The sequence below is a fragment of the Suricata suricatta genome, chromosome 8, assembly GCF_006229205.1.
Source record: "Suricata suricatta isolate VVHF042 chromosome 8, meerkat_22Aug2017_6uvM2_HiC, whole genome shotgun sequence".
Taxonomy (NCBI): Eukaryota; Metazoa; Chordata; class Mammalia; order Carnivora; family Herpestidae; genus Suricata; species Suricata suricatta.
In genome coordinates this window covers 127,821,812-127,846,887 of record NC_043707.1, presented here as the reverse complement: position 1 = coordinate 127,846,887, position 25,076 = coordinate 127,821,812, and the positions used below count along the sequence as shown (strand labels likewise).

At 54.6% G+C, this 25,076-nt stretch overlaps 2 protein-coding genes across 4 annotated transcripts in view; one reads left to right on the top strand and one right to left on the bottom strand.

Moving 5' to 3' along the window:
- The first annotated feature begins 34 nt into the window (after positions 1 to 34).
- On the top strand, positions 35 to 14,049 carry HTR6 (5-hydroxytryptamine receptor 6). Its single transcript, XM_029946560.1, has 3 exons — positions 35 to 1,227; positions 11,820 to 11,978; positions 12,182 to 14,049. The coding sequence occupies exons 1-3, from the start codon at positions 514 to 516 to the stop codon at positions 12,629 to 12,631; spliced, it is 1,323 nt and encodes a 440-aa protein (XP_029802420.1). The 5' UTR covers positions 35 to 513; the 3' UTR covers positions 12,632 to 14,049.
- Positions 14,050 to 14,569: 520 nt separating this feature from the next.
- Positions 14,570 to 25,076, bottom strand: part of TMCO4 (transmembrane and coiled-coil domains 4) — an 85,986-nt gene continuing 75,479 nt past the window's right edge. For all 3 annotated transcript variants that reach the window (XM_029946556.1, XM_029946557.1, XM_029946558.1), the window contains 2 exons: positions 22,346 to 22,463; positions 14,570 to 15,635 (listed from right to left, as the gene is read on the bottom strand). In XM_029946556.1, coding sequence (XP_029802416.1) covers positions 15,294 to 15,635; positions 22,346 to 22,463 — 460 coding nt within the window. In that variant the 3' untranslated portion in view covers positions 14,570 to 15,293. The remainder of the gene's footprint in view (positions 15,636 to 22,345; positions 22,464 to 25,076) is intronic.

The window sequence follows — 25,076 nt, the reverse complement described above, 5'->3', positions numbered from 1 at the left end:
TGTGGCTCTCTCCCCCCATCCCCCACCCCACTCCCAAGTCACCGCGGTACGCCCACTTGCCACCGAGGAGGCTGCCCCGGTTGAGTGCGTCCCCTGCTCCCAGCTCCCGGGGTACCCGCCCCAGCAGGTGTCCCCGCCCGGATCTTCCCGCCCGCCCCATCTAGGGGGCTCGCTCCCACCCATCCAACCGTCCAGTCACTTGGCGTCTCATCCTGCCGATTTCCAGCCCGCTCTCCGCTCTGAGCCCGCTCTGGTCATGTGCCCCCTCCCAAACTCCCTACCAGTTTGCTCCGTATCCCCACCTCACACCGTATAACCCCTCCCCGTCTTCCTGGGTCGTTGCCCTGTCATCTAGTGTCCCTGTCCCGCTCTTCCCACCCGATCCCTGGTGGGGGTCTGTTCTCACCTACGACGCCCAGCCAGCCTCCGGCTCCTCCAGTCCCCTCTCCCATCCTACCTCGCCCTCCGAACCCCTCTCGGGTCTGACGTCCTCGCCCTCCACTCCTCGCCCCCATGGTCCCAGAGCCCGGCCCTGCCAGCAACAGCACCCCGGACTGGGGGTCGGGGCCGCCGTCGGACCCGGCAGGCAGCGGCTGGGTGGCGGCTGCGCTGTGCGCAGTCATCGCGCTGACGGCGGCGGCCAACTCGCTGCTCATCGCGCTCATCTGCACGCAGCCCGCGCTGCGCAACACGTCCAACTTCTTCCTGGTGTCACTCTTCACGTCGGACCTGATGGTGGGGCTGGTGGTGATGCCGCCGGCCATGCTGAACGCGCTGTATGGGCGCTGGGTGCTGGCACGCGGCCTCTGCCTGCTCTGGGCCGCCTTCGACGTGATGTGCTGCAGCGCCTCCATCCTCAACCTCTGCCTCATCAGCCTGGACCGCTACCTGCTCATCCTCTCGCCGCTGAGCTACAAGCTGCGCATGACGCCCGCGCGCGCCCTGGGGCTTGTCCTGGGCGCCTGGAGCCTGGCTGCGCTCGCCTCGTTCCTGCCCCTGCTGCTGGGCTGGCACCAGCTGGGCCGCGCCCGGGCCCCTGCCCCGGGCCAGTGCCGCCTGCTGGCCAGCCTGCCCTTCGTCCTCGTGGCCTCGGGCCTCACCTTCTTCCTGCCCTCGGGCGCCATCTGCTTCACCTACTGCAGGATCTTGCTGGCTGCCCGCAAGCAGGCCGTCCAGGTGGCCTCCCTCACCACCGGCATGGCCGGCCAGGCCTTGGAGACGCTGCAGGTACCCGGGGTGCACAGGCAGAGCCGGGCTTGGGGGGATGGAGAGGAATGGGCAGCCGTTGGGTACCCGCGGGGCATCTATCACTTAATACGTGACCTCCAAGTGGCCATTTCCAGCTCCCACCTCTCTGTTGTGCTCTAGACGCCATGCTGACTGGCCATAGGACAGCTCCGTCAGGGCGTGGGGCAGGCTTCTCGAAGGTTCCATGTGCAAAGGGAATTCACAGGTCCCAGCCCTCCCTCCCTACCCCTTTCCTGTCTCTCCCATAATGGCAGATGGCATCATGGTGGCATCACCCGACAGAAACTTAGGAATAATTTTTCTTACTCATGCTCATGGGATACATTAGCAAGGCCTGTTGGCGCTGCCTTCCTAAAGCCGTGCCACTTCCAATGCCACCCTCCCCATCCAGACCACCAGTGCTTCTTAGCTGGGGGTCTTTGCTCTCTCCCACTGGCCTCCCCTGCCTCCACTCTGGGCCCACTCCTGTCTATTCCCTACACAGGAGCCACAACGATTGACAAAACAAAAGTGATCCCATCAGGTTTTTTATGTTTATTTATTTTTTTGAGAGAGAAAGAAAGAGTGCACACTGGGGGAAGAGGCAGAGAGAGAGGAGAAAGAGAGGAAAGAGAGAATCCGAGGCAGGTTCCGCTCCATCAGTACAGAGCCTGATGTGGGGTTTTGATCCTATGAACCATGAGATCGTGACCTGAGCTGAAACCAAGAGTCAGAGGCTTAACCGACTGAGCTGCCCCGGCACTCTTAAGATAAAAGAGGAGACCTCGGAATCCGGTGCTGCCAACCTCTCTAGCTTCACTTCCTCCCCTTGCCCTTTCTCTGCACCAGTGCATCATCCATCTGGTGCCTTCCGGGAGCATCAGAAGACACCAGATGGACTCCCGTGTCCAGGACTTTGCATTGCTCTTCCCTCTGCCTGGAACGCTCTTCCCCTGGGGCTGCCCTGCCTGACCGCTTTTCAGCCTACAGGTCACGTCTTCCCAGAGTCCATCCCTGACCACTCTGTCTCCAGACTCATCTGCACTCCCTCACCCTACTATTCTCTGTCCTGACCACGGGTTTGAATTATTCATTGTCTATCTTCCCTACTAGAATGTAAGCTCCATGAGGGCTGGGCACCTCTGGGTTGGTTTTGATCCCCACTGTACACAGTAGGTGCCTACTAATTACTTGTGCAGGGTAAGACCCTGCAGTGTTTGGAGCAGACTGGCTGCTCTCGTCACACAGGCCATATGGCACCTGAGTCATATTGTCTATTGTCCAAAACCTCCAACGAATGGGGGTTTAGGTTGACCAGGCCTGAACCCCAGAGAATTAGGTCACAGGCTCCGACGAAGGTCCTGATTCAGCTCCCCTATTTTTTTCTAAGTTTATATATTTTGAGGGGTGGGGGGAGAGAATTCCAAGCAGGCTCTGCATTGTCAGCGCAGAGCCCAGGGTGGGGCTCGAACTCATGAACCTTGAGATCATGACCTGAGCTGAACTGACTGAGTCACCCAGGCGCCCCATCAGCTCTCCAGTCTTGTCCATCCCCCTGGTGGAGGAGGCTGCTGCAGGATGGGGGGCGCCTGGAGGTTTGGGGGGGTTGGAGGCTGAAAGGCAGTTCCACAGAGCAGCTTGCCTGTCCCTCCCCAGCGTTGTGGCCCATAAAGCAGCGGGGGACAGGCTTTTGGTGGACAGGGGGTCCTGGTGAAGCAGTCTTACTCCCGCCCTTCATCTGTACTCGGAGAACATTCCTGAATCTCACTAGGAGGTGGCTGTGACCCTGACTTGGTTCTCCGGTTTTAGGAAGGCTGCCTTGGGCCATCCACACTCTCTCCCTGGATTCTTGCGAAGGGGCACTTCCCAAACTTCAGGCTTCTGGAACCACTGTGGCATATCTACCTCCCTCCTTCCCGCCCCGCTCCCCCACACCTCAAGTGGCTTCCTCCCTAGGTACTTAGCATTTTCTCTAGATCATTTCACTTATCTTTTTCCTTCCATGCATTTGTTTAGAAAGGAAACTTCTTATCTCTCCTGGAAATGGAAACTCGGTACCTTTGTCATAAACGGAAGGCAATCACAAAGATAGCTTCAGTGAGCGGCAGGAGCCTGGCAGTGTTCCAGAAGCCTGGCTCAGTGTGATTGGAGTGGCCAAGCCCCAGGTCCACTTTGTCTCTTAGTGGGATGTTAAAGGCACAGTGGCACTCACGTGAGACTTTCTCTGGGCGTGACCAGAGGAGCTAGAAGGATGCTGGACCAGCCTACTGTTCTCACTCTGTGGTTTGGTTATCTTCTGGGTCCGTTTACCACCAAAGGTCATCTTCCATTTCTGTGCTTTGGAAAGTTCTGCTCTAGTGACTAAGGACATAACTAAGGTGTTGGCAAGCTTGGGGTGGGACTGGGCGGCGCTCTCTGTTCCATCAGTACTTGTGACCCACTTTTCTTTCCATGAAGCCAATGGGCTGGTACCAGGATTGCACCAGAGACCGTGGTCTGGGCAGGAATCTCCCGGGGGTGCTGACAGCTGCAGCCCCACAGTCTCTGAGCGCTCACTATGTGCCGGGATAAGCAGATAACTAATCTACTCCTCCAAACACCCACCAGGCAGCCACCACCATCATCCCTGTTTGACAGATGGGGAGATTGAGGTTCAGAGAGAGAGGAGGTGTCAGACCGCACCACTGACCTTGCCCCTCGGCAGACCTCCGCATGCCTGTTTTCCTTATTGCTTGGGCAGTCGCCTGCATTTGGGGAATTTGCTTCTGGGATATGGCCTCCAGCCTGTCTTCCTGGGTCACCACCCCTTTCCTCCCATCTAAGCTGACCTGCCTCAGAGACTGGGCTTTCAGCGGGCAGTGGAGGCTCAGTGCCTGGACCTAAAGGAACTGATGCGAATGAACACAGCTTCTGTTCGGTCTCATCAGGGGGTTGAATGAATGAATGAAACTTCTGTTCATTCTCACGTCTCCAAAGGGTGCACCAGACCCCTTTCCTCCTGTCCTCAGCCTGACTTAGCCCTTAGCTCCCTTCCCCAGTCTGGCCGCTAGCTTCCCCACAAGGGAGGGGTGGGGACGTGCATTTCTGAAGCCCCAGCTCCCCTGGGGGGGAAGGACATGGTAGCTGAGCGGGCATTTTACTCTCTCCTGCTGCCCCCCCCATCTACCTAGTTATTTGAACACAGTTTTCAGAAGCCACCGTTAGCTCAGTGGTTTCAGCCAGGCTTTCCTGGCCCTGCAGCCATGGGAAAGGGGTCCCACTTACAGCTGAGGCAGGGACTGGGCTGGGGATGAAGAGAGGGGCGTGGGAGGAGTGGTGTCAGAGTGAGTGAGATGCTGCCAGGGCAGGGGGGAGGGAGAGAGAGATCTGTGCCAGGGTGGGATGGTGCTCATCCTCGGGAGGGATGTGTGTGGGAGCTCAGCGACGGGGAGCAGCCGGAGAGGAGGTCTGCCCGGGAGTCTGGCCTTCCCAGCCTGCCTAGTGCCGGGGCCTGTGCCTCTGGTCTGCAGCCCTCTCCCCTCCATCTTCCTGGGCACCTCATCTTTCTCCCCTTCTCCTGCCCCTCTCTCCTCCGGACCCACCTCTCCCCCTTCTCTGCCTTCCTTCCACGTCTCCCCATCTTCCTCTCCCCTGCCTCTCCCATCGGCTGCTCCCCCCTCCACCTCCGCCCTCACCCAACTCTGCGCCACTTCGTCTTAGTGATCTGCCTTCCCTTCCAGCGGAGGCTGTGATCACAGACATATCTTGGGGGTGGAGGAGGGGGCCGAGCTGGGGAGAGGTTGCAGAGGAGCGGTGCCGAGCAAGGCAGCCTTGGCTGCTGTGGGTGCAGAGCTCGTGCACCCGGCCGGTCAGGGGTTCAGGTCCTGCATCCTCCCCATCACTGCTGATGACTTGGGACAAGCCATTCACCTCCTTCTGCCCCAGAGGAATGCCATCTATCACATGAGGCTGTTTTGAAGGATCCATGAGATAATATATATAAACCTGGCACATACTGGGTGCTCAGCCAGTGGTAGTTTCTCCCCTTTCCTCTTGGTGGTAAGATATTCGGTTTGGGAGAAATGATCCCTTTGAGACTTTCTAGGGGGAAATCCCCACGATTGCCACCAACAGCGGCAACATCACCATAATCAGAGTGTTGAGCTGAACTCATGACAGAAATGGTAATACTGTGTGCCAGGCGCAATTCGGGTGACTCTATGCAGATTATCTAAGTTAATCCTGACTGCAGTCCTCTGGGGGTAGATGCCATTGTAACTGCCATCTGACAGATGAGAAAGCTGAGGCTCAGAGAGGTGAAATGCCTTGCTTGAGGTCACACAGCCAGTTAGTAACAGAGCCATGATTTGGACCCAGACAAGTCTGGCTCCACAGTCTGTCTTAGAATCCTTATGCTATAAGTAGGTGATTGTGAAAATTTAAAAAAAGTTTTTACATTTATTTATTTTGAGAGAGAGTGAGACAGAGCGTGAGCAGGGGAGGGGCAGAGAAAGGAGGAGATGCAGAATCCCAAGCAGGATCCAGGCTTTGAGCAAGCGTTCAGCACAGAGCCTGAAGCGGGGCTGGAAACCATGAACTGTGAGATCATGACCTGAGCTGAAGTCAGACACTTAGCTGACTGAGCCACCCAGGTGCCTCAATTGTGAAAATTTTACATTGCACAAGGGAATACATGAATCCACTTTAAAATAAAAATTCAGGAGGCACCTGGCTGGCTCAGTGGATAGAACATGCGACTCTTGATCTTGGGATCATGAGTTCAAGCTCCACATTTGGAGTAGAGGTTACTTTAAAAAGTAAATAAAAAATAAATAAAAGTTCAGCCATAGGGATAAAGTGAAAGACCCTCTCAAATTCCACATAATCACCTTCTGTTCCCAGGGACGCTCTTATCAATTTAAGATATGTCTTTCCATTGCTTTTTCTTTGTGTTTCCATATTTGCTTATGCACCCAAAGAGACTTAGTGCTTTGTTTTGTATGTATCTTAAGCAATGAAATCACATTGTACCTATTATTTTGCAACTTGATATTATCACTTAATATTGATTAAAAAATTTTTAAAAATGTTTTTATTTATTATTGAGACAGAGAGAAACAGAGTATAAGTGGGGGAGGGGCAGAGAGAGAGGGAGACACAGAATCTGAAGCGGGCTGAGCTGTCAGCACAGAGCCTGATGTGGGGCTCGAACCCACGAACTGTGAGATCATGACCTGAGCCGAAGCCGGACACTTAACTGACTGAGCCACCCAGGCGCTCCACTTAATAATGATATTATGTCTTGGGGATCTTTTCATTTGATCAAATATATTCTTTTAAACATCTGTGTCATAGTCTATAGTGGCAATGTACAATGGTTTATTTAACCACTATCTTTCCATGCACGTTAAGGCTGTTTCCCCGTTTCCTATCAGGAATAGTGTTGTGATACACATTTCAGTATATCCCAAGTGTACAGATATGTGTACAGGTATTTTTTTTTAAATGTTTACTTATTTTTGAGAGAGAGAGTGAAAATGGGAGAGGGCAGAGAGAGGGAGGGAGACAGAATTCAAAAATAGGTTCTGCATTGTCAGCGCAGAGCCCGATTTGGGGCTCAAACTCACAAACTGTGGAATCATGACCTGAGCTGAAATTAAGAGTCAGATGTTCAACCGACCAAGCCACCCAGGTGCCCCATGTGTTCAGGCATTTATTGAACATGGGAACCTGTAAATGCAATTGCCTCCTGGAAGGGACACTGCCAAGTTGTCCTCCAGGTGACTCTGGTGGTGACATGCATATATGAGGGGCAGGCAAACCGCAGAATGTGGCCATGAGGGGCCCTGAGGTGGTTACAGGGCATAGAAAAGTGGGCAGGGTGAGGCTGGCATCAGCTGGACCTCAGGGTGAAGCTGGTGGTTGCCACCGCCTTCTGCTCCATGAGGGCTTCTTGCTGACGGTGGTGGGGGTTTCTGCAGCCTCCCCACCCCCACCCCAAATGGAAGCAGTGCAGTGAGGTGGAAGATGTGCAATTTCTGGAGCTAGAAAGAACTTTGAATTCCGGACTCAACACTTACCTGCTGTGTGACTTCTGGCAAGTTTTTTTGCTTCTCTGGACATCACCTGCAAAATGGAGATAATACTACCTACCTGTACTGGGACAATGCGACCTGGGAAATTTCCCTGTGCTCTCTGAGCTTTGCCCTTGTCTATGTTTTTGGGTCAACTCTTTGGAGAGAAGAAGAGAAAGAAAAACCCAGGGTTTCCCCAGGAAGATTCCTAGAGGGGGAATCTGAGGCCCTCTTTAATTCCTTATCTGGAACTCCCTCTCTGATGATCACTCCCCAATATTCCCCCCATTGTCTCAGTTCCCCAGTGCCACAGAGCTCTGACAAGATCAAGGCTGTCTCTTGCTCTGCCCAGGTCGCCAGAGGTCGGGGGATACCTGTATGGGTGGCCCTCTGAGAATGGTGGCTCCCTCCTCCCCTACTGGCTGTCCCCATTGATGCCAGGAATTTGAAGGCATGGCAGATCTTTGGCGGAAGTAGGAGTCTCTCCTTCAAGTTGACCATGGTGGGTCTACAGAAGCTATATATAGTCTACTCTGGAAAGGAGAAAATGAGAAGAGGAAAGAGAAAAGCAGATCCTTTTTTCCGCCCTTGCCACACTATAGCATGGTGAGTCAGAGCATTTGTCCTGACATCAGTGCTGCTTTGGGGAGCCTGAGTTGCTGGCAGGAGGACAGGGCTTCGGAGGGTATTCAAGACTTCCCCATCTCCAACACGTACTACTGAACCGACATCAGGGCTACCATATGGTTAGCACTTACTCTATGTCAGGCACTGTGCATGCATTTATTATCCACAGCCTCACAACGACTCCACAGCTGAGTATTGTTTTTCCCATTTTACAGATGTGGAAACAGAGACTGTCTCAAGATCACAGAGCGAGTAAGTGGTAGAGGCATGACTTGAAGCCAGATCACTTGTCTTTACAAACCCAGCTCTTGCTTCTGCACAGTGCTGCCCCACCGAGACAGAGGGGAGAAATCAAGGGCTTCTCATAGGCTCCTCTTTGTGAATTTGTCCTCGGTATTCATATAGCCAGATTCCACCTGGATAAACATACTGATAAACTCCCTGGTGGGAATTACAGTGTGCTTCATCTCCCTCCTCCTGCCCACTGTCATTCTAGAATAGGACCCTTTGATTCTATAGAAAGACAGCATAAACCGGGGGTTTCAGCACCATGGACAGGACCCCAAGTCTGGCTACTCGGAGGAGGCTGGGAGAGAAGACAAGGCTGGAGGAGGCTGTCTGCGCCTGAGAGCCGGGTGGGGGTTTGGCGCTGGTGCTCCCCAGGACTGACATATCTTCTTGGTTTGCCTCCTCCGCCCACTTTCCATCTGCAAAGGTTGCCTGGGAATCTGGTTCCCTTCCTGCCTCCTTCTGACTCTTTCATCACCTCATACCCAACCCACCTCTGGCTGCCTCAAAGCTAAGCTGAGCTCTCATGCAGTTTGGGAAATGGAGGAATCCCTGGCTTCTGAAGGCCAGGCATGTTCCCAGGCAGGACACACAGACTTCGCACGGTTCAGTTAATTGTGCACACCTCCCCATACTGGTATTTACTTAAGCTGCAAATACAGGCGGGTCCACTTTGTGTAAATCTGGTGTGTGAAAATCTAAATTGACTGCAATATACAGTTTAGAGGGGGACTTCTTGTCCCAGCTTTCATGGGCCTCGAGGATTTCATAGATGGACCTCAAGGTGGTCTCTGAACCCGCTGGAAATGTGGGCTGTTTTTTCCTTTTCTGTGTGTGCATGTATAAGAATTTAGAAGCTTTTTGTTTTCTGGGGAAAGGTTTTGTAGATTTCATTGGACTCCCAATGAGCTCAGGAGGTTGAAAAAGTTAAGGGAAGAGCTGGGCTAAAAGATCACCCAGTTCAGAGCTTTTACTATTTTGGGACTACTGGTCACCAGTAAACTCCTTGTGCCTGTGTTCTCTTTAATGGCTGCTGTGGGTCAGCTCCTTTTTCCCTTCTTTTCTCCCCCACAATCCAGCTCTTGAAGTCAATGTTTGGGAATGAAGATGTCTGTCTTTCAGGCCACACTGTAATTTGGGTTGTAAAATGCCAAGGTCAGTAGCATCCCTAGGGGTCTAAATTGATTTCATTGCAAACATTGCTCTGTGCACATGTTTTCAGAAAAGCACTTTAGTGTGAGAGTAATGGTGCAGGCAAGAGCATTCTTTCCAAATATGAAGAGAATATGTATATGAAGAGATTGCCGTGCCCTGGACAGCATCAAACTTCTTTTATCAAGTACTGTTTATTTTTCTTTTTTAAAAAATGTATTAATTTTAAAAATTTACATCCAAGTTAGTTCATGTATAGTGCAATAATGATTTCAGAAGTAAAATTCAGTGATTCATCCCCTACATATAACACCCAGTGCTCATTCCAACAAGTGTCCTCCTTAATGCCCCGTGTCCAATTAGCCCATCCCCCCTACAATTCCTCCAGTAACCCTCAGTTTGTTCTCTGTATTTAAGAGTCTCTTATGGTTTGTTCCCCTTCCTTGTTTCTGTATTATTTTTGCTTCCCTTCCCTTATGCTCATCTGTTTTGTATCCTAAATTCCACATATGAGTAAGTCATGTGATATTTGTCTTTCTCAAATTTCGCTTTCTCTAATTTCACATAACATAATACACTCTAGTTTTGTCCACATTGTTGCAAATGGCAAGATTTCATTCTTTTTGATCGTTGAGTAATATTCTATGGTATATCTATATCTATACCACATCTTCTTTATCCCTTCATCAAGCGATGGACATTTGGGCTCTTTCCATACTTTGGCTAGTGTTGAAAGTGCTGCTACAAACATTGGGGTGCATGTGCCCCTTCGAAACAGCACACCTGTGCCCTTTGGATAAATAGCTAGTAGTGCAATTGCTGGGGTGTAGGGTAGTTCTGTTTTTAATTTTTTGAGGAACTTCCATCCTGTTTTCCAGAGTGGCGGGACCCGTCTGCATTCCCACCAGCCATGCAAAAGTGTTCCTCTTTTTCCACATCCTCACCAACATATGTTGTTGGCTGAGTTGTTAATTTTAGCTATTCTGACAGGTGTGAGGTGGTATCTCATTGTGGTTTTAATTTGTATTTCCCTGATGATGAGTGATGTTGAGCATTTTTTCATGTGTCAGCCATCTGGATGTCTTTGGAAAAGTGTCTATCCATGTCTTAATGTCCATTTCTTCACTGGATTATTGGTGTTTTAGGTGTTGAGTTTGATAAGTTCTTTATAGATTTTAGATACTAAGGCTTTGTCTTGTGTCATTTGTAAATATCTTTTCCCATTCCATTGGTTGCCTTTTAGTTTTGCTGATTGTTTCCTTCACCATGAAGAAAGTGTTTATCTTGACAAGGTACCACCAGTTCATTTTGGCTTTTGTTTCCTTTGCCTCTGGAGACATGTCAAGTAAGAAGTTGCTGTGGCTGAGGTCAAAGAGGTTGTTGCCTGTTTTCCCCTCTAGGATTTTGATGGCTTCCTGTCTTATGTTTAGGTCTTTCATCCATTTTGAGTTTATTTTTGTGTATGGGGTAAGAAAGTGGTCCAGGTTCATTCTTCTGCATGTTGCTGTCCAGTTTTCCCAACACCATTTGCTGAAGAGACTGTCTTTATTCCATTGGATATTCTTTCCTGCTTTGTCAAAGATTAGTTGGCCATATGTTTGTGGGTCCATTTCTGGGTTCTCTATTCTGTCCCATTGGTCTGAGTGTCTGTTTTTGTGCCAGTACCACACTGTCCTGATGATGACAGCTAATACAGCTTGAAGTCTGAAATTGTGATGCCACCAGTTCTGGTTTTCTTTTTCAGGATTGCTTTGGTTCTTTGGGGTCTTTTCTGGTTCCATACAAATTTTAGATTGTTTGTTCTAGCTCTGTGAAGAATGCTGGCTTTATTTTGATAGGGATTGTTGTCAAGTACTGTTTAATTGGAACTTTTATAGGGACAAGGCTTTGTGTGGTGCTGGGGCTCACGGTCATGTGTGTCGACTTGTACTCAGTGTTGTCTTTTTGGGGTGGGCCAGCGGGGGAGGGGTCTTCTGAAAGGTCTGATTTGTGTTTGGGGCAGTGTTGCTCTGTTTATTGCCCTTCCTAGAAGTCCTTGTGTCAGAGTCAGGGCTCAGTGCAGGGCCAGGATCAGGGCTCAGTCTATGGCCGAGCTCAGGACAGTCTGGGGCTAAGGTTGGGCTCAGTTCAGACGAGAGTTGAGGCTCAGTTTGAGACCTTGGTTATGTAGGTCTCAGTCTATAGTAGTTATCAGGGCTCAGTCTGGGACCATGAGCAGGGCTTGGCTTATTCCTTATGTCAGGGCTTGATCTAAAGCCAGGATCAAGGCTAACTCTGGAGTCAGAGTCAGGTCTGCAACTGGGGAATGTAGGACTACATTTGGGGCTCATTCAAGGATCAGGAGGGCTCCGTTTATTCCTGGTACTAGGGCTCAGTCTAGAATTGCAATCGAGGCTTTGTCTGTGGCTGAGGTCAGCGTTGGAATGGAGCTCCCTCTCGGATGTCTTATGTCTGTGGCCTTCCACCCCACAGGTGCCCAGGACCCCACGCCCAGGGATGGAGTTGGCCGATAGCAGGCGTCTGACCACCCAGCACAGCAGGAAGGCCTTAAAGGCCAGTCTGACACTGGGCATCCTGCTAGGCATGTTCTTTGTGACCTGGCTGCCCTTCTTCGTGGCCAATATAGCCCAGGTAATGCCACCACGAGGGCAGGTGAGTCCAGGCCTTCCTGGGAGAGGCCCTGAACCACACTTCAGCTCAGACATGGGGACGGAGGTGTGGGGGGGGGGCTGCATCTCGTGGTGTATGTGTTTGTGTGCCTGTCCCAGCCATGCTGGGTAGGGTGGTCCATGAGCCTGCTCTGGGACCAAGCATGACGTATCCCTTCTCTCCAGGCCGTGTGCGACTGCATCTCCCCAGGCCTCTTCGATGCCCTCACGTGGCTGGGTTATTGCAACAGCACCATGAACCCCATCATCTACCCGCTCTTCATGCGGGACTTCAAGCGGGCCCTGGGCAGGTTCCTGCCCTGTCCCCACTGCCCCCGGGAGCGCCGGGCCAGCCTGGCATCACCCTCCATGCGTACCTCTCACAGCGGCCCCCGGCCGGGCCTGAGCCTGCAGCACGTGTTGCCACTGCCCTTGCCATCTGACTCCAATTCTGACTCAGGCTCAGGCTCCGGTGGTTCCTCGGGCCTGCAGCGCACGGTCCAGCCACTGCTGCGTCGAGAGGCCCCCCGGGACCCCCCGCCCTCTGCCAGGGTTACTGCTGTGGTCAATTTCTCCGACATCGATCCTGTGGAGCCCCAGCCGAAGCTGCATCCACTTGGTGCTCCCACGAACTGACCCAATCTTGGAGCTGGCCAGTGGGGAGCTGGACTGGATGGGACCAAGTCCCCAAGGCCTTGGACCAGCTCTGGGCTAAGGCTGGGAGGCTGCAGGCCTCTTGGGAGCCCTCTGAGTTCCAGTGGGGTGCACTGAGCCAGCCCCACTGCCCACCCCCTGGAATAACAGCTGGCTGGGATACCGTTCTCTCCAGGATGCGCCACTGCCGAGTGGTGCCCGTGGATGTATGTGGAGGTGGCTGGGGGACACTGGCAGAGGGGAAAGGACCTCTTGGTTCAGGTCTGGTGGAGAAGACAGTCCTCTCCTTTGGCATTCTAGGAGATGGTAGGGAAGGGACGCCTCTGTCTGCAGAGGTAGATTGGTGCTGAGTCCCTCACTCCTGTGAGGCCACCACCATTAGCGTCACCTCCCTGCAGTTTGTTTAAAATGCACACCTGTGCCCCCACCCCCACCCCAGGCCTGCTGAGTCAGTATCTGCATGTTAGCAAGAGCCCTGGGTGAACTGTGCACACTGCAGTTGGAGATGTGCTGGCTTGGGGGACCGTTAACCCCGAGGATGACTTGCTGGTTTTCAGCCGGGCTACCACCTCAGGATGCACAGAAAAACACCCGACCTCGGCGTCAGGAAGGCATCCCTTTGAATCTCTGCTCCACTACTCGCTGGCTCTTACACGGGTTCTGTAACCTCTGAGCCTGCTATTCCGTGTGCAAAGTGGGGTAACGGTGCCCTGAGAATTAGGACAGCAGGTGTAGAGCAGAACACCCACAGGTGGTGCTGCTGGGGGTGGGACCTGCTGGTGTCAGAACGCCTGGCCCCGATGCCACCACCTGGCTATGGCTCCCCAACTTCTGGCTGCTGAGCAGGGCTCCCATGCCCACTCCCAGGCTGCTGCCCTGCCTCTCACGGGGGGGCAACGTGGGGGCTGGTAGTTTCTCGCTCAACACCCGGAACAGGGTTCCCTTCATCTTGGACTTCCTTGGACCTAGAAGGGAGCCAACTGATCGGGACAGACCAGCCCATTGGCCCACCTCCTTCTGGCATTCCCTGGGTCAGTGAGGGAAACAGGAGTGGCGGCCACTCGGGTCAGCAGAGTGGAAGAGCCATCCCTGCGTGGGTTGCTGCCCTTGGGCAGGTAGGTGGATGCTGGCACAGAGCCTGGGTTGTCTTTGAGGTGGGGGGGGGACTCTTGGTCTCCACATTTTACCTGCTCTAAGTTTTCAGTCGAGGCCTCCCCAGTTTCAACCAACCCAAAAGCCCAGGGGGCCCTCCCCTGCGGCCTGGCGCTCTCCTTGGTGCTGATTAGATTCTACTCTGGCCCTGCCCACGGGCCACAGAGGGGTCATGGTGCTTGCTGGGGCCCCCTGCGCCCCCAGGCCTGCCTGAGTGGACTCCCAATAAACACTACCTGAGGCAGTGACCATGGTGTGGACTAGATTTGCTTGAGGGGCCCCTGGGGGTGGAGAAGCAGCTGGTGCAGTGGGTTGAGACCCTGGGCGAGATGGGCTGTTCAGACTCATGGCAGCAGCAGCTCTGTAAACATCTGTTGAATGAACAAGCAAACATGTACATGAGAATCCATTCAGCGCTACTATTTCTAGTTCCTTCTGCCATCCCCCTCCTCGCAGCCTGCCCCAGAACATGTCAATGCTTACTCTGCCTGGGCCTTTGTTTCCCCATCTGCACGATGGAGAAGAACCTTCTCTGGCCCTGTCATTCAGGGACAGTGGGAGGAGCAAAGCAGATGCCGATTCAGTGGCCAAGAGTCTGGACCCTGACTGGAGTTTGAGACTGACCAGCTGTGCAACCTTGAGCAAGTTACCTAACCTCTCTGGATCTCAGTAACTTTCAGTAACATGAAAGTACTGAGTAGCTACCTCACAGAGTTACTGGTAGGGTCTGTAGAGACAACCCATGAAAGCACTGTCCACGGTAAGTCCTCCATGAGCGGTAGTTATTTTTATTATTTTGATCATGATCATTATCACCTCTTCCTGTTCTAGGAAATCCTTCCCCACCACCGTGCATGCTGATTCGGCATATATTCACCACACAGTGATGGTTGGTTCCAGGGCCACCACGCAGCACAACTGGGGGAGGGTGGCCTTTGTATCACGTCCATGTGACTGAAGCTTTTGTCGTTCTGCAGTGCACAGCCTGGGTAGCTGTACAAGGCAAATCGGATATTCCCAAGAGCAGAGAGTAAGCTGCTGACTCCCCATCTCTGCCTGCTCTGTAGGGGCACTGGTGGTGCCTGTGGGCTGCCGGGCAGCTCTGGAGTGTGGAGGGACGAGCAGGCACTCACCTGGGCTTACTGGGGCTGGGGGAGAATGGTGCCTTGGGAGCCTTGGGCCCGAGAGAGCCCTCCTGGGCCCCCAGATGGTCAGCCAGACCTCACAACTGTGACCTAAAATATAGCAAGCCCAAGGCTGGGGCTCTAAACTGTGCCTGGTCATCTCTGCAGGGCTCTGGCCTTGACTGCTCAGGGCGGGGACGCTGTCTCTCTGTGCCTCCCCCTCCTTCCAATTCCTTTCTTTTCAATGCCAGTGCCTTTGACTTGGGAAAGGCACTGGTGGACATTTAGACTCCTGGGGGGCACTGGTGGAGGGGTAAGAGAGGGCTGCATGCAGGATCCTGGGAAGACAGCTCCAGTCCCCTCTGCGGTCAGTCCAGCCCTGGGCAGGGGCCCTGGGTCTCGCCGGCACAGTCCGGGCAGCCCAGTGGGTTGGGGCCTATGCCGTGGCCGCAGATCTGCGGACTCTCGGCAGGGTCCAGTCCTGCCGGCACCGGGGCTTGGCTAGGGTCAGCGGCCGTGGCCGCTCTGGGGTTGTCTCCGGGTGTGGCCTTGTCTGATGAGGCGGCGGCTGCTGTCTGGTGGGGGTCCTCTGGGGGCAGGCTGCCTGGGGCCAGCAGGAGCCCCTTTTCATCCCAGCCTGGCTTGGTGCGGATGCCTACAGTCTTCAGGATGACGTCCATCTGCTTGGCGTAGTCCAGGTGGCCGCTGACCTGCAGGGGCACAGGAAGGGACCCATGGTGGGTGGTCAGAGCCCTGCCCTTCCCAGGGCCCCAAGCTGCACTCCTATGCCTCACCCTCCCCTCCCTCAGCAACCTGATCCCCCACACTGTGGGTCCAGCTCCCAATGACTCTCAAATCCAGAGTGGGGCGGGAAGCCTCGGGTTCAAGGCCACTCTAGAACTCATCATTTTTTCAAGTTTATTTATTTTTAAGAGAGAGAGGGAGAGAAGCAGGGAGGGGGTGGGAGAAGGGCAGAGAAAGAGAGGGAGGGAGGCAGAGAATCTGTAGCAGGTTCCATGCTGTCAGCACAGAGCCTGACGCGGGGCTCGAACTCACGAACTCGTGACATTATGACCTGAGCCTAAGTCGGACACTCAACCACCTGAGCCACCCAGGCGCCCCTAGAGTTTATTAAATAAAAATGAAGGATGTTTCTGTATACATTCTGGGTCCTGTGGGGGCAGGAAGGAATCTCCTGATAGAAAGTTGGAGCGGAAATTCTCATTCTCGCCAGTGGCTCTAAGGTATGGCAGAAGCTCTCTACGGCTCCTGGCTGTGGGACCATGAGCAAGCCCCTCTAGCCCCCAGACCTCCACTTGCCTCAGCTGCAAAATGGGAACAGTAGAGTAGCTATATCAGAGCATTACTGGGAGGATTCCTTCAGGAAAAGGCCCCAAATTGAAAACAGCTGTGACAGAGACTGCTCAGGGCGTCCTGCGATTCTCTCTCCCCGTTTCTCGGTCATGAGAACTCTGGTTTGTTTGTTTATTTATTTATTTTTTATTAGTAAAAATTTTTAAAAAATATTTATTTAATCTTAACATTTTTTCTAATGTTTTATTTTTTTTGAGAGAGAGAGAGAGACCGAGACCAAGCAGGAGTGGTGGAGGGGCAGAGAGCGGGAGATAACAGAATCAGAAGCAGGTTCCAAGCTCTGAGCTGTCAGCACAGAATCCGATGCGGGGCTCAAACCCACAAACTGAGATCATGACCTGGGCCAAAATCGGCCACTTAACCAACTGAGCCTCCCAGGCGCCCCAGGAACTCCAGTCTATAGCTGAGTACATTCTCTTCCCTCCCTTGTAGCTGAGTGTGGTGCTGTGACAAGGTTTGGCCATGAGAAGGAGCAGTAGTGTCACGTGGTACCCTTGGGGTGCCTCTTTACTTATTTTTATATTTTTGGGTGTCTGCTTGGCTTAGTGGAGAATGTAACTCTTGATCTCAGGGTCGTGAGTTCAAGCCCCGGGTTGGGAGTAAAGCTTACTTAAAAAAAAAAAAAAAGGTAGGGGGAGTGTCCTTCTTTCCCCCATGTACTCTTTCCTGCTTGCTGGAATTCAGACGTGATGGCCAGAGCCTGAGCAACAACCTTGGGCCAGATGGCCCTCTGCAAGCAAGGGGGAATTTTGACCCCTGAAGCTTGCAGAGCTATGAGCCCTGGACTGCCTAGTCTGGCCTTTTCTTCCCTCACAGCATCAACTCTTGTGTCCTTAAGCTCCTTCCGCTGCGCCTCTGTTCCATGGACCCGAATCTTTACTAAGACAAAGGCTGAGGACTCAGAATGCCCACCTTCTTCCTCAGAGAACAGAGACACCCCCACTTTTGTGTTGGCATGTATCAGTGAGTGACAGGTAGGGGTGACTGACAATGCCCGATGCCTCACGGTGATAATGGACAGTGCCCAGCACGCAGTAGGTCCTTCATACAGTGCAGAAGATGAACAGAATGGATGCCGTCCTGTGAAAGGTATTGGCTGCTAACTGTAGATGAAGACACTGAGCCTACAGAGGTAAGGTGACTTGCCCAAGGTCATCGAGCTAGGAAGTGTCCGCATCGGGATTTGAATCTGGGCCTGTTCTCTTCATCGAGAATCAGGTGGGGTGGGGAACTCTGGAAATCACTGTGATTTTACTGAGGAGGACAGCAAAGTCGAGAGCCGTGGAGCGCTGTGCTCGAGAGGCTGCAGCAGAGTCCGTTCAGCTCAGATCTGCTCCCCGAAACGCAGCCCCCTGCTCTGCCTGCCAGTCTCGGGGGGTCTGCTCTAGTGCCCAAGGCAAGCGCAACACAGAATGCTCCTTTCGGTTTAAAAGGAAGACAGGAAAAATGCTGGGGAGGCTCAGAAACCTCTCGAAGGCTCTGCTGAGAACACCCACTGGAACCACACATCACACACTATTCAAATGATTTCTCAAGAACAAAGACACAACTTCCTGTACAGCCTGGTGATTTTCTCGTAGCCAGAACCTTTGTCCACAAACGCTTTTTAGCAGCATTCAGAGAACACACACGTATACCCACAAACAAGGGGCTTTTCGGACTCCTGCACTTGGGGCGGAGGGCATGGTGGGCCAGCGTCTTTCCACAGAGGGTGGACGTTAGTGGCCGCAAGGCACTGGAGAGAACCTCACTTTGGGCTCAGAGAAACAGGGTTCCAGCTCCTTCTCTTACAAATGACCAGGTGAGTCTTGCAATGTCCTGAGCCCCAGCTTCTCCGTCTGTAAAATGAGGATCATGACACCTGCCTGGAAAGTCCATACAGGAGTTCGAGAACCTGGCTCTTTGTAGGAGTCAGCATATGTTACCTCTATTAAGGCCCTTACATTCTGGCTCAAAACACTTCCGCAGGGACATTACCCAGTTGGAGTTGGTGACACCTACCTCATGGGGTGCATGGGAAGAAGTAATAGATACAGACCACGAGGTACCACGCCTGGCACACTGCCGGGGCTGCATGAGTATGAGTTCCCTTGTCTTAGTTTTCCTGGAAGGGGCGGAGGGGGATAAGGGTAGGGAGTTGGCTGGGCTGATCCATTTGGGAGCCCAAAATGGCTGCTCCAGCTCTAGCCATCACATCTCAATTCCAGCCAGCACAAAACCTAGACCCATAGGGACAAACAAGAATTGTTGGTGACAGGCCAGTGCTGGGCTGGGTGGAGGCAGACAGGAAGGAAGGGAGGTGTTTGTGGCCGTGGGCTATGGCTGACCGCAGATGGAAATTCCATGGACACATTGGTCCAGGTTTCAGCCAATCCCGCCCCTCCGCCAAGACCCAGGGGGAAAGCTTGCTGATAGTTCCAACTGTACAGGTAGCCAAAGGGACGGGAGAGCAGAGGTGAGGCGGGCTGGGGAAGACTCTTAGCAGTGAGGTCTGCTGTGGCTGATGCCGGGTAAAGATCCCAGCCTGTGGCCACCTCCTCGCTGTCTTAACTGAAATCTGCCACCTGACCGGCTGAGAAGCCTTCCCTGACCCCCCAACGCTGGCTAGGGACCGTCGCCGGGGCTCCTCTGTGACCGTGTTCGCTGCACCCCACTGTCTACATCACTCACTCATTTCTATCCTCTGACGGACCTCGAGCCCAGGGGCCCCTTCTAACTCATGCACCGCCCACGGCTGGCCCTGTGCTCCATGACCATGCTGCCTGCTGCCTCGCAAGGCACCTCGGGACGCGCCTACACTGGGCTTTGGCCACCTGCCTCTGCCCGCCGGGAACTCCTTGCAAGCCCATCGGGCCCCTTCGGGTTCCTTTACCCCTTGGGCCTCAGTTTCCTCACCTACAAAGCAGGGCTAGCAGAGGCACCTGCGCCACATGCGCCGGAGTGAGGAGTCAGTGAGCTGACATGCGTGGCAGACCCTGACCCGGAGGTAGGGGTCACACCATGGACGGAGACGTGTGGGCGCGGGCAGCCCCAGTAGGAGGCGAAGAGCCCAGGCTCTACCTGGTCCCCCAGGTTCACCTGGCTCCACCCCTCACATGGAGCCTCAGTTTCCACATCTGTACCTCACGGGACCGCTGCGGGGACCGATGACATGAGGCCTGTGATGGGCGCCTGGCCCATGCTGGCTTTCTTACTGCCATTGTTCGAGCCCAGCCCTGTGCTAAGTTCTAGAAGTCAGCGGCATTTCCTGAGGGACGTGAAGAGTGGGAACCCCGTGACGCCTCAGGCGTTGGCCTTGAGGGTGGCAGAATCCCCCACAGCATCCCCCATGTCCCCACACGGGACAGGAGCGGGGCCTGGCCCCCGTCGGCTTCATTCACCCCAACAGCTGCCTGCCTGCCTCTCCCTCCCTGCGGCCTCAGGCTCGTCTGTGACCGGGAGCCACCGCAAGCCACCGCAGGCCACCGCAGGCCACGTGTGGGTGGGTGGCCGAGGCCCAGCTGACGCTCGAGGTCACGGCCCCCGGCCCTGCAGGGTTCTGCCTGTGGCAGGAACGGGGACTCCCTCGCCAGCCAGTCTCTCCTCCAGCAAGGATTTTCAGCGCAAAAGCAAATGCTAATTCCCTCCAATTACCCAGAAGAGGAAGGCACTGCTTTTTCTGTGCTGTGCTCCCAAAGTGACAGAGAGCTGAGACCAGGTTAAGAGCGGAAGCCAGAAGCCGCCTCAAAGTCGGTCTGAAGAAAGGAGAGGGGTCTGAGGGGCAAAAGAATTGAGGACGGCGCAGGGGCAGGACAGAAGGGAACTAGCATTAAATGAAGGCCTATGGGACCCCACGCATCTTACCTGTGCCCCCATTTCGTGGATGAGAAAATGGAGGCACAGAGAGGCTGAATGACCGGCCTGAGGTCACACAGCCAGTATACCAGCGGCAGAGCCTGGCCTCTCTGGTGCCAGAGGCTGTGCTCTTGTCACCGTGTCCCACTCAGGGGCTTCCCAGGGCAGAAGGTGGGTCCTGCCAGGGCTTTGTGGTGTGTAAAGGGATTTCACGTACAAGGATGTTTCTTCTCACCCTTTTCACCTTTGATTCTTCTGGCAGAGGGAGACCGGCAGGGTGAGGAGTCACTTCTCTGTCCCTTCAGGGAACAGGGACCCTTAAATAGGACAGTTAGGAAGGCTGGGGGTTGGGGTGCCTGGGTGGCTCGGTTGGTTAAGCGGCTGACTTCGGTTCAGGTCATGATCTCATGGTTCGTGGGTTCGAGCCCCGCGTCGGGCTCTGCACTGACAGCTTGGAGCTGGAGCCTGCTTCAGATTCCGGGTCTCCCTCTCCCTCTGCCCCTCCCCTGCTTGCACTCTGTCTCTCTCAAACAATTAAACAAACATTAAAATTTAAAAAATATATATATATTTTAGGAAGGCAGGGGGCTGCTTCACCTGTGTTCCTCTGGGGGGTTAGGACGGGCGAGTGTCCTGGGCACTTTGGGAGCTATGACATAAGCGAGGCGGAAATGGCCCAGCAGTGCGGTGGCAGGCTGCGTGAGAGGCTCAGGCGAGGACACGGCCTGTGGGCTTCAGCGGCAGCAGTGCCTGAGAAACTTCTGGGCTTAAGTGTTTTGTGCCAGAATATTCTCACATGCTGCCTTCAAACCTCAGTCAGGTCTCAGTGACCATGCAGTAACCCGACTGGCCTGGCACGAGGGTGGGGTCCAAGGTGCCCAGATGGGGAAGCCAGAGTCCTCCAGAGCATCCCTCCCCCCAGGGGGGTTCAGATGCCCCCCAGGGGTCTGCTTTGTCTGCTTTCAGGTGTTTGGAACCTGAGACTGCGACACGCCTGGGCAGCACTTGGTGCCACACAACAATCGGACATGCGTTCTTGTCCTCAGGGGCCCCTTGCATCACTGGGATTCTCCCTGGCCGGAGGCGGGACGTAGCTGCATCTGGGTGCCCTCACCTTCCTGGCAGGGGGCCCCCTCTCCCATGCCGGCCACAGCTCCCTGAGCAGGGGTGATGCCCATTGACTTCAGACCTGGGTTTGAGTCCCGCTTGGCCATGTTCCCGCTGTGGGACCCTGGGCATGTCCCATAGCCTCTCTGAGCCTCAGTGTCCTTATCTGTACAAAGGGGACACTGGTGCCTGCAAAGCCGAGTTGGACAGGGAGTGCCCCCCGGACAGCTCCCTGTGACAGGCATGTGCAGGGGGATGCGGTCCCTTCAAGCCCCACAGGCGGATCTAGGACCTCAAGTTAGGTTTGTACCACCCCATGTCCAGCAAGAATTCTTTTGAGCCATAGGCACCCTCGACCTAAGCCTCATCTCAGATGTCTGGAACCACTGGGGGCGGGGAGCGGTCTGCTCAATTGCAGACTGGCAGGCTCTACCCCCAGAGACTGATCTAAAGGTCGGCATTTTATTTATTTCCTTATTTCCTTATTTATTTATATTATTATTTTCCCCAGTGTCCGTGGTGGGGGAGGGGGAGTGTCCTGCATTTTACATAGCCCACCCCAGATGATTCCAAGGTGGGGGGTCCTTGGAACACACTTTCCTTGCTCTGCATTCCACAGTGTCACGGCCTGGCAGTCACGGACGTCTGCTATGGTCAAGCCCCAATCCCTCCATCTGCGCCCTCTGGTTGCTCTTCTTACCTCTGTGGGGAACAGACTGTCCTGGGGTAACTGGGGCTGGGACATGGGGAAAGGGCCTCAATGCAGGGCCAAAAGCATGGCTCTGGGGGTGCACATACAGGCTACCGATTTCCAGTAGTATGACAGGAACTTTTCTAAGCCTCAGTTTTCCTGTCTGTGAAATGGACATAATCACAGTGGCCCCAGGGAATGCGTAAGAATTAGAGACAATGTGTGTAAAGGACCTGGAGACAAAGCCCCGGCAAGAAGACGGCGCCCGTGAACAGGAGTGACCTCTTCCCAAGCAGATTCTTACGACTTCCCCGCTCTGGGGTGAAATGGGCCAGTGGCCCTGTGGCCGGGGGTGGCTGGGCTGGCGTCATGACGCACCCCCACACGGCCCTAGGAGGGACGGGCGATACTCACGACAGAGGATAGGTCCACGTTCTCCACTCTCCTGTCCTGCAGCAGCACGGGCTGTAGGCCGGCGACGCGGAGCTGCACCGAGGACGTGCGGTACACGAAGCTCAGCAGCCAATCCCCCCTGCGGGCAGAGGAGTGGGGGGGTGGGCATCAGCCTTGGGAGCCCCACCCCCACCTGGCACTGGAAAGCCAGGAGGGACTCCCTTGGGGGGAAACCGGGGCCCTGGCCACACACTGTGGAACACGAGGGTGCAGCAGTGGCCGCCTCTTTGGGGGCGCTGTCCCTTTTGCTCGTGCTGGGTCCTCACGGCTGACAACAGCGCCCGGCACGCGTAGTGGAGTGCGCGCTGGCTGGGCGAGTGACGCATGCGTAGTGGGGTGCGTGCTGGCTGGTAAGTGACGCATGCGTAGTGGGGTGCATGCCAGGTGAGCGAGTGACGAAGCCAGCTGAATGAAGTTCTCTCAAGTCAGCGTGTGGCTCTGGAGGGGGGTCCAGCTTCCAGCGTGGCTGGTCTAGGGCCCCACGGGAAAAGGAAGAGAGGGAGCAGGGGTCCTCCTGGGGTGACGGGCCGTGGGGGGCTGGAGGGGGGCCACCCTGCTCTGTGAGACGGAACTCCGGGGTCTGGGTTCCTGTCTGTCCAGCTCACCCTGGCCCGGCCAGGCCCGAAGGCCTCCCTGCCCTCAGCCGCCCTGGAAGAGGCGAGGGCGGCTGCCCAACAGGTCACGCCCTGGGAACTCTCCTTGACCTCCACGGTGGCAGGCACCCTGCTCCCGGCACCCTCCCCCGGCCACCCACACAGCCCCCCTGCCCATGGGGGACGTGGTCTGAGGGGCCCACGAGACAGCCTTCCCTCTCGAACCCCTGTGTCAGGCTGAAGCTGGGCCAGCCGAGAGCCGTGCCCTTGGCCTCGCTGCTCAGCAGGTCTGTGCAAGTGGACATTCCTCGTCTCCCCTCTGCGTCCAGGACTTGCATCCAGCTTAGCACACCTGGTTCTTTTATTGAGACCCATTCAGACCCTGGTTTGTGCAGTGACTTGAGTCCGTTCTTTTTGTGTGCTCGTGTGGAAGCACGCTCCCCCCCTGCAGCGTGAGGGAAGGGGCTCAGAGTCAGGGGTCCCTGCCCTGTCTCCACGACTGCTATCTGGGGCCCAGGGTTTAGGGGTTACTCTCCAGGCTCCCTTGGAGGTGCTCTCTGACCGCATGGGTGCTTGTGTGCTCACACCCCCAACACCCTTGGAAGGACTGGGGCGCAGGGTTGAGGGGCCCTCTACAAACCTAATGTGTCCCACACCCAAGCCTACCGGCCTGGATTCTCTCTCCACTGCCATCCGCCTCGTCCCGCAGGCAGAAACCATCAAGGCAATGTCTTAGGCCCCCTCTTTCACTCACCGCAGAGCCCTGCTGATTTTTATGACCTGCCCCTGGGCCCTTGCTCCAGCCCTGAGATCGGGCAATCCAGCCCCCATGGAAAACAGCCTCCTCCCCGCTCTCCCTGCTCCTGGCCTCGACTCCCATGTGCCACTGCGGCTTTCCTTAAACTCTCATCTGACCGCTGCCCTCCGCTCTGGGAAGCCGACCGTGCCTCCCCGCAGCCTCTGGGCTTTCTCTTCTAGAAAAGTCCTTTACTCTCTCCAGAGAGCAATGCTTGCAAGTCCCAGGGATTATCTTAATATTTGAGGGCCCAAGAAGCACTGTCTCTGAGAATGGATGACTAAGCGGAGAAGAAAGATGAACTCAAGTTGTATTGCATTGATCACGACTTCGGAGCATCAGACGCTGGGTATGAGGGTGGTCTGTAAATATTTCTGCTGTAGACATAAATGAGCAAAGTCAGCCTTATTCCTTCTGAACTGTTTCTGTCTTAATCATCACAACACTCTACTTAAAACGTTAACTGCACTTACTTGTTGGTACACATTTAGAGACAAAACAAGAACATATGTTAGAAGGTTCTGTATCTTCTACATTGTGCCAAGCAACCCGGAGGGTCTTCCCTGGCATTCAGGACCTTTCTCCATCTGGCATCGGCCTCTCTCGCCCAGGGCGGGCCATGATCCTAAGCCCATCACCACACAGAGCCAGGCTCGGGTCCTGCCTTGTCAGTTACTAGCTGTGTGACCTTGGGTGAGTTGCTCAACCCCCTGAGCCTCAGTCTCCTCACTGCATCTTACTTCCCAGGGCGGCAGGACCATATACTGAGGCAGCACATCATGTAGGTGGCGCTCACACAGGAGAGTCTGGATGCATCCGGTCTGATTACGCATCCCGCTCTGGGCCTTTTGCTTGGCCTCGTCTTCCAGCGTCTGATGGGCTCTTGTCCTTCCTTTCAAAATTCAGCTTGGAATCACCTCCCCCAGGGAGAGCTCCTGAGCCCCTCCACATGATATTATTAATCCTTTGTGCCTCGTGTGCCTGGTATATATGTTCCTTTGGGGATGTTAGTCCCAGGCCTTCTGTGTGTTGGTTCTTGGGTCTTACTGACAGCAAGACTGTGCGTTCACCCAGTATTCTGTGCTGGATCAGCGCCCCCTGGTGGGGGCCCTGCAAACCAGGCTTCAATGACCCCCCCCCCCCCTCAGGCCCCACTGATGGCATCAATCACAACTGAACTCTGGGTTCGCCACCACCTGGCCTGTTGGGAGGGCTGCCTTGGCTACTCACAGGCCTGGAGGCCACGTGCAGGCAGGTGTCCTCACAGCCTCTTTTCCTGTCATTCCCTCCCCACGGGGTACTT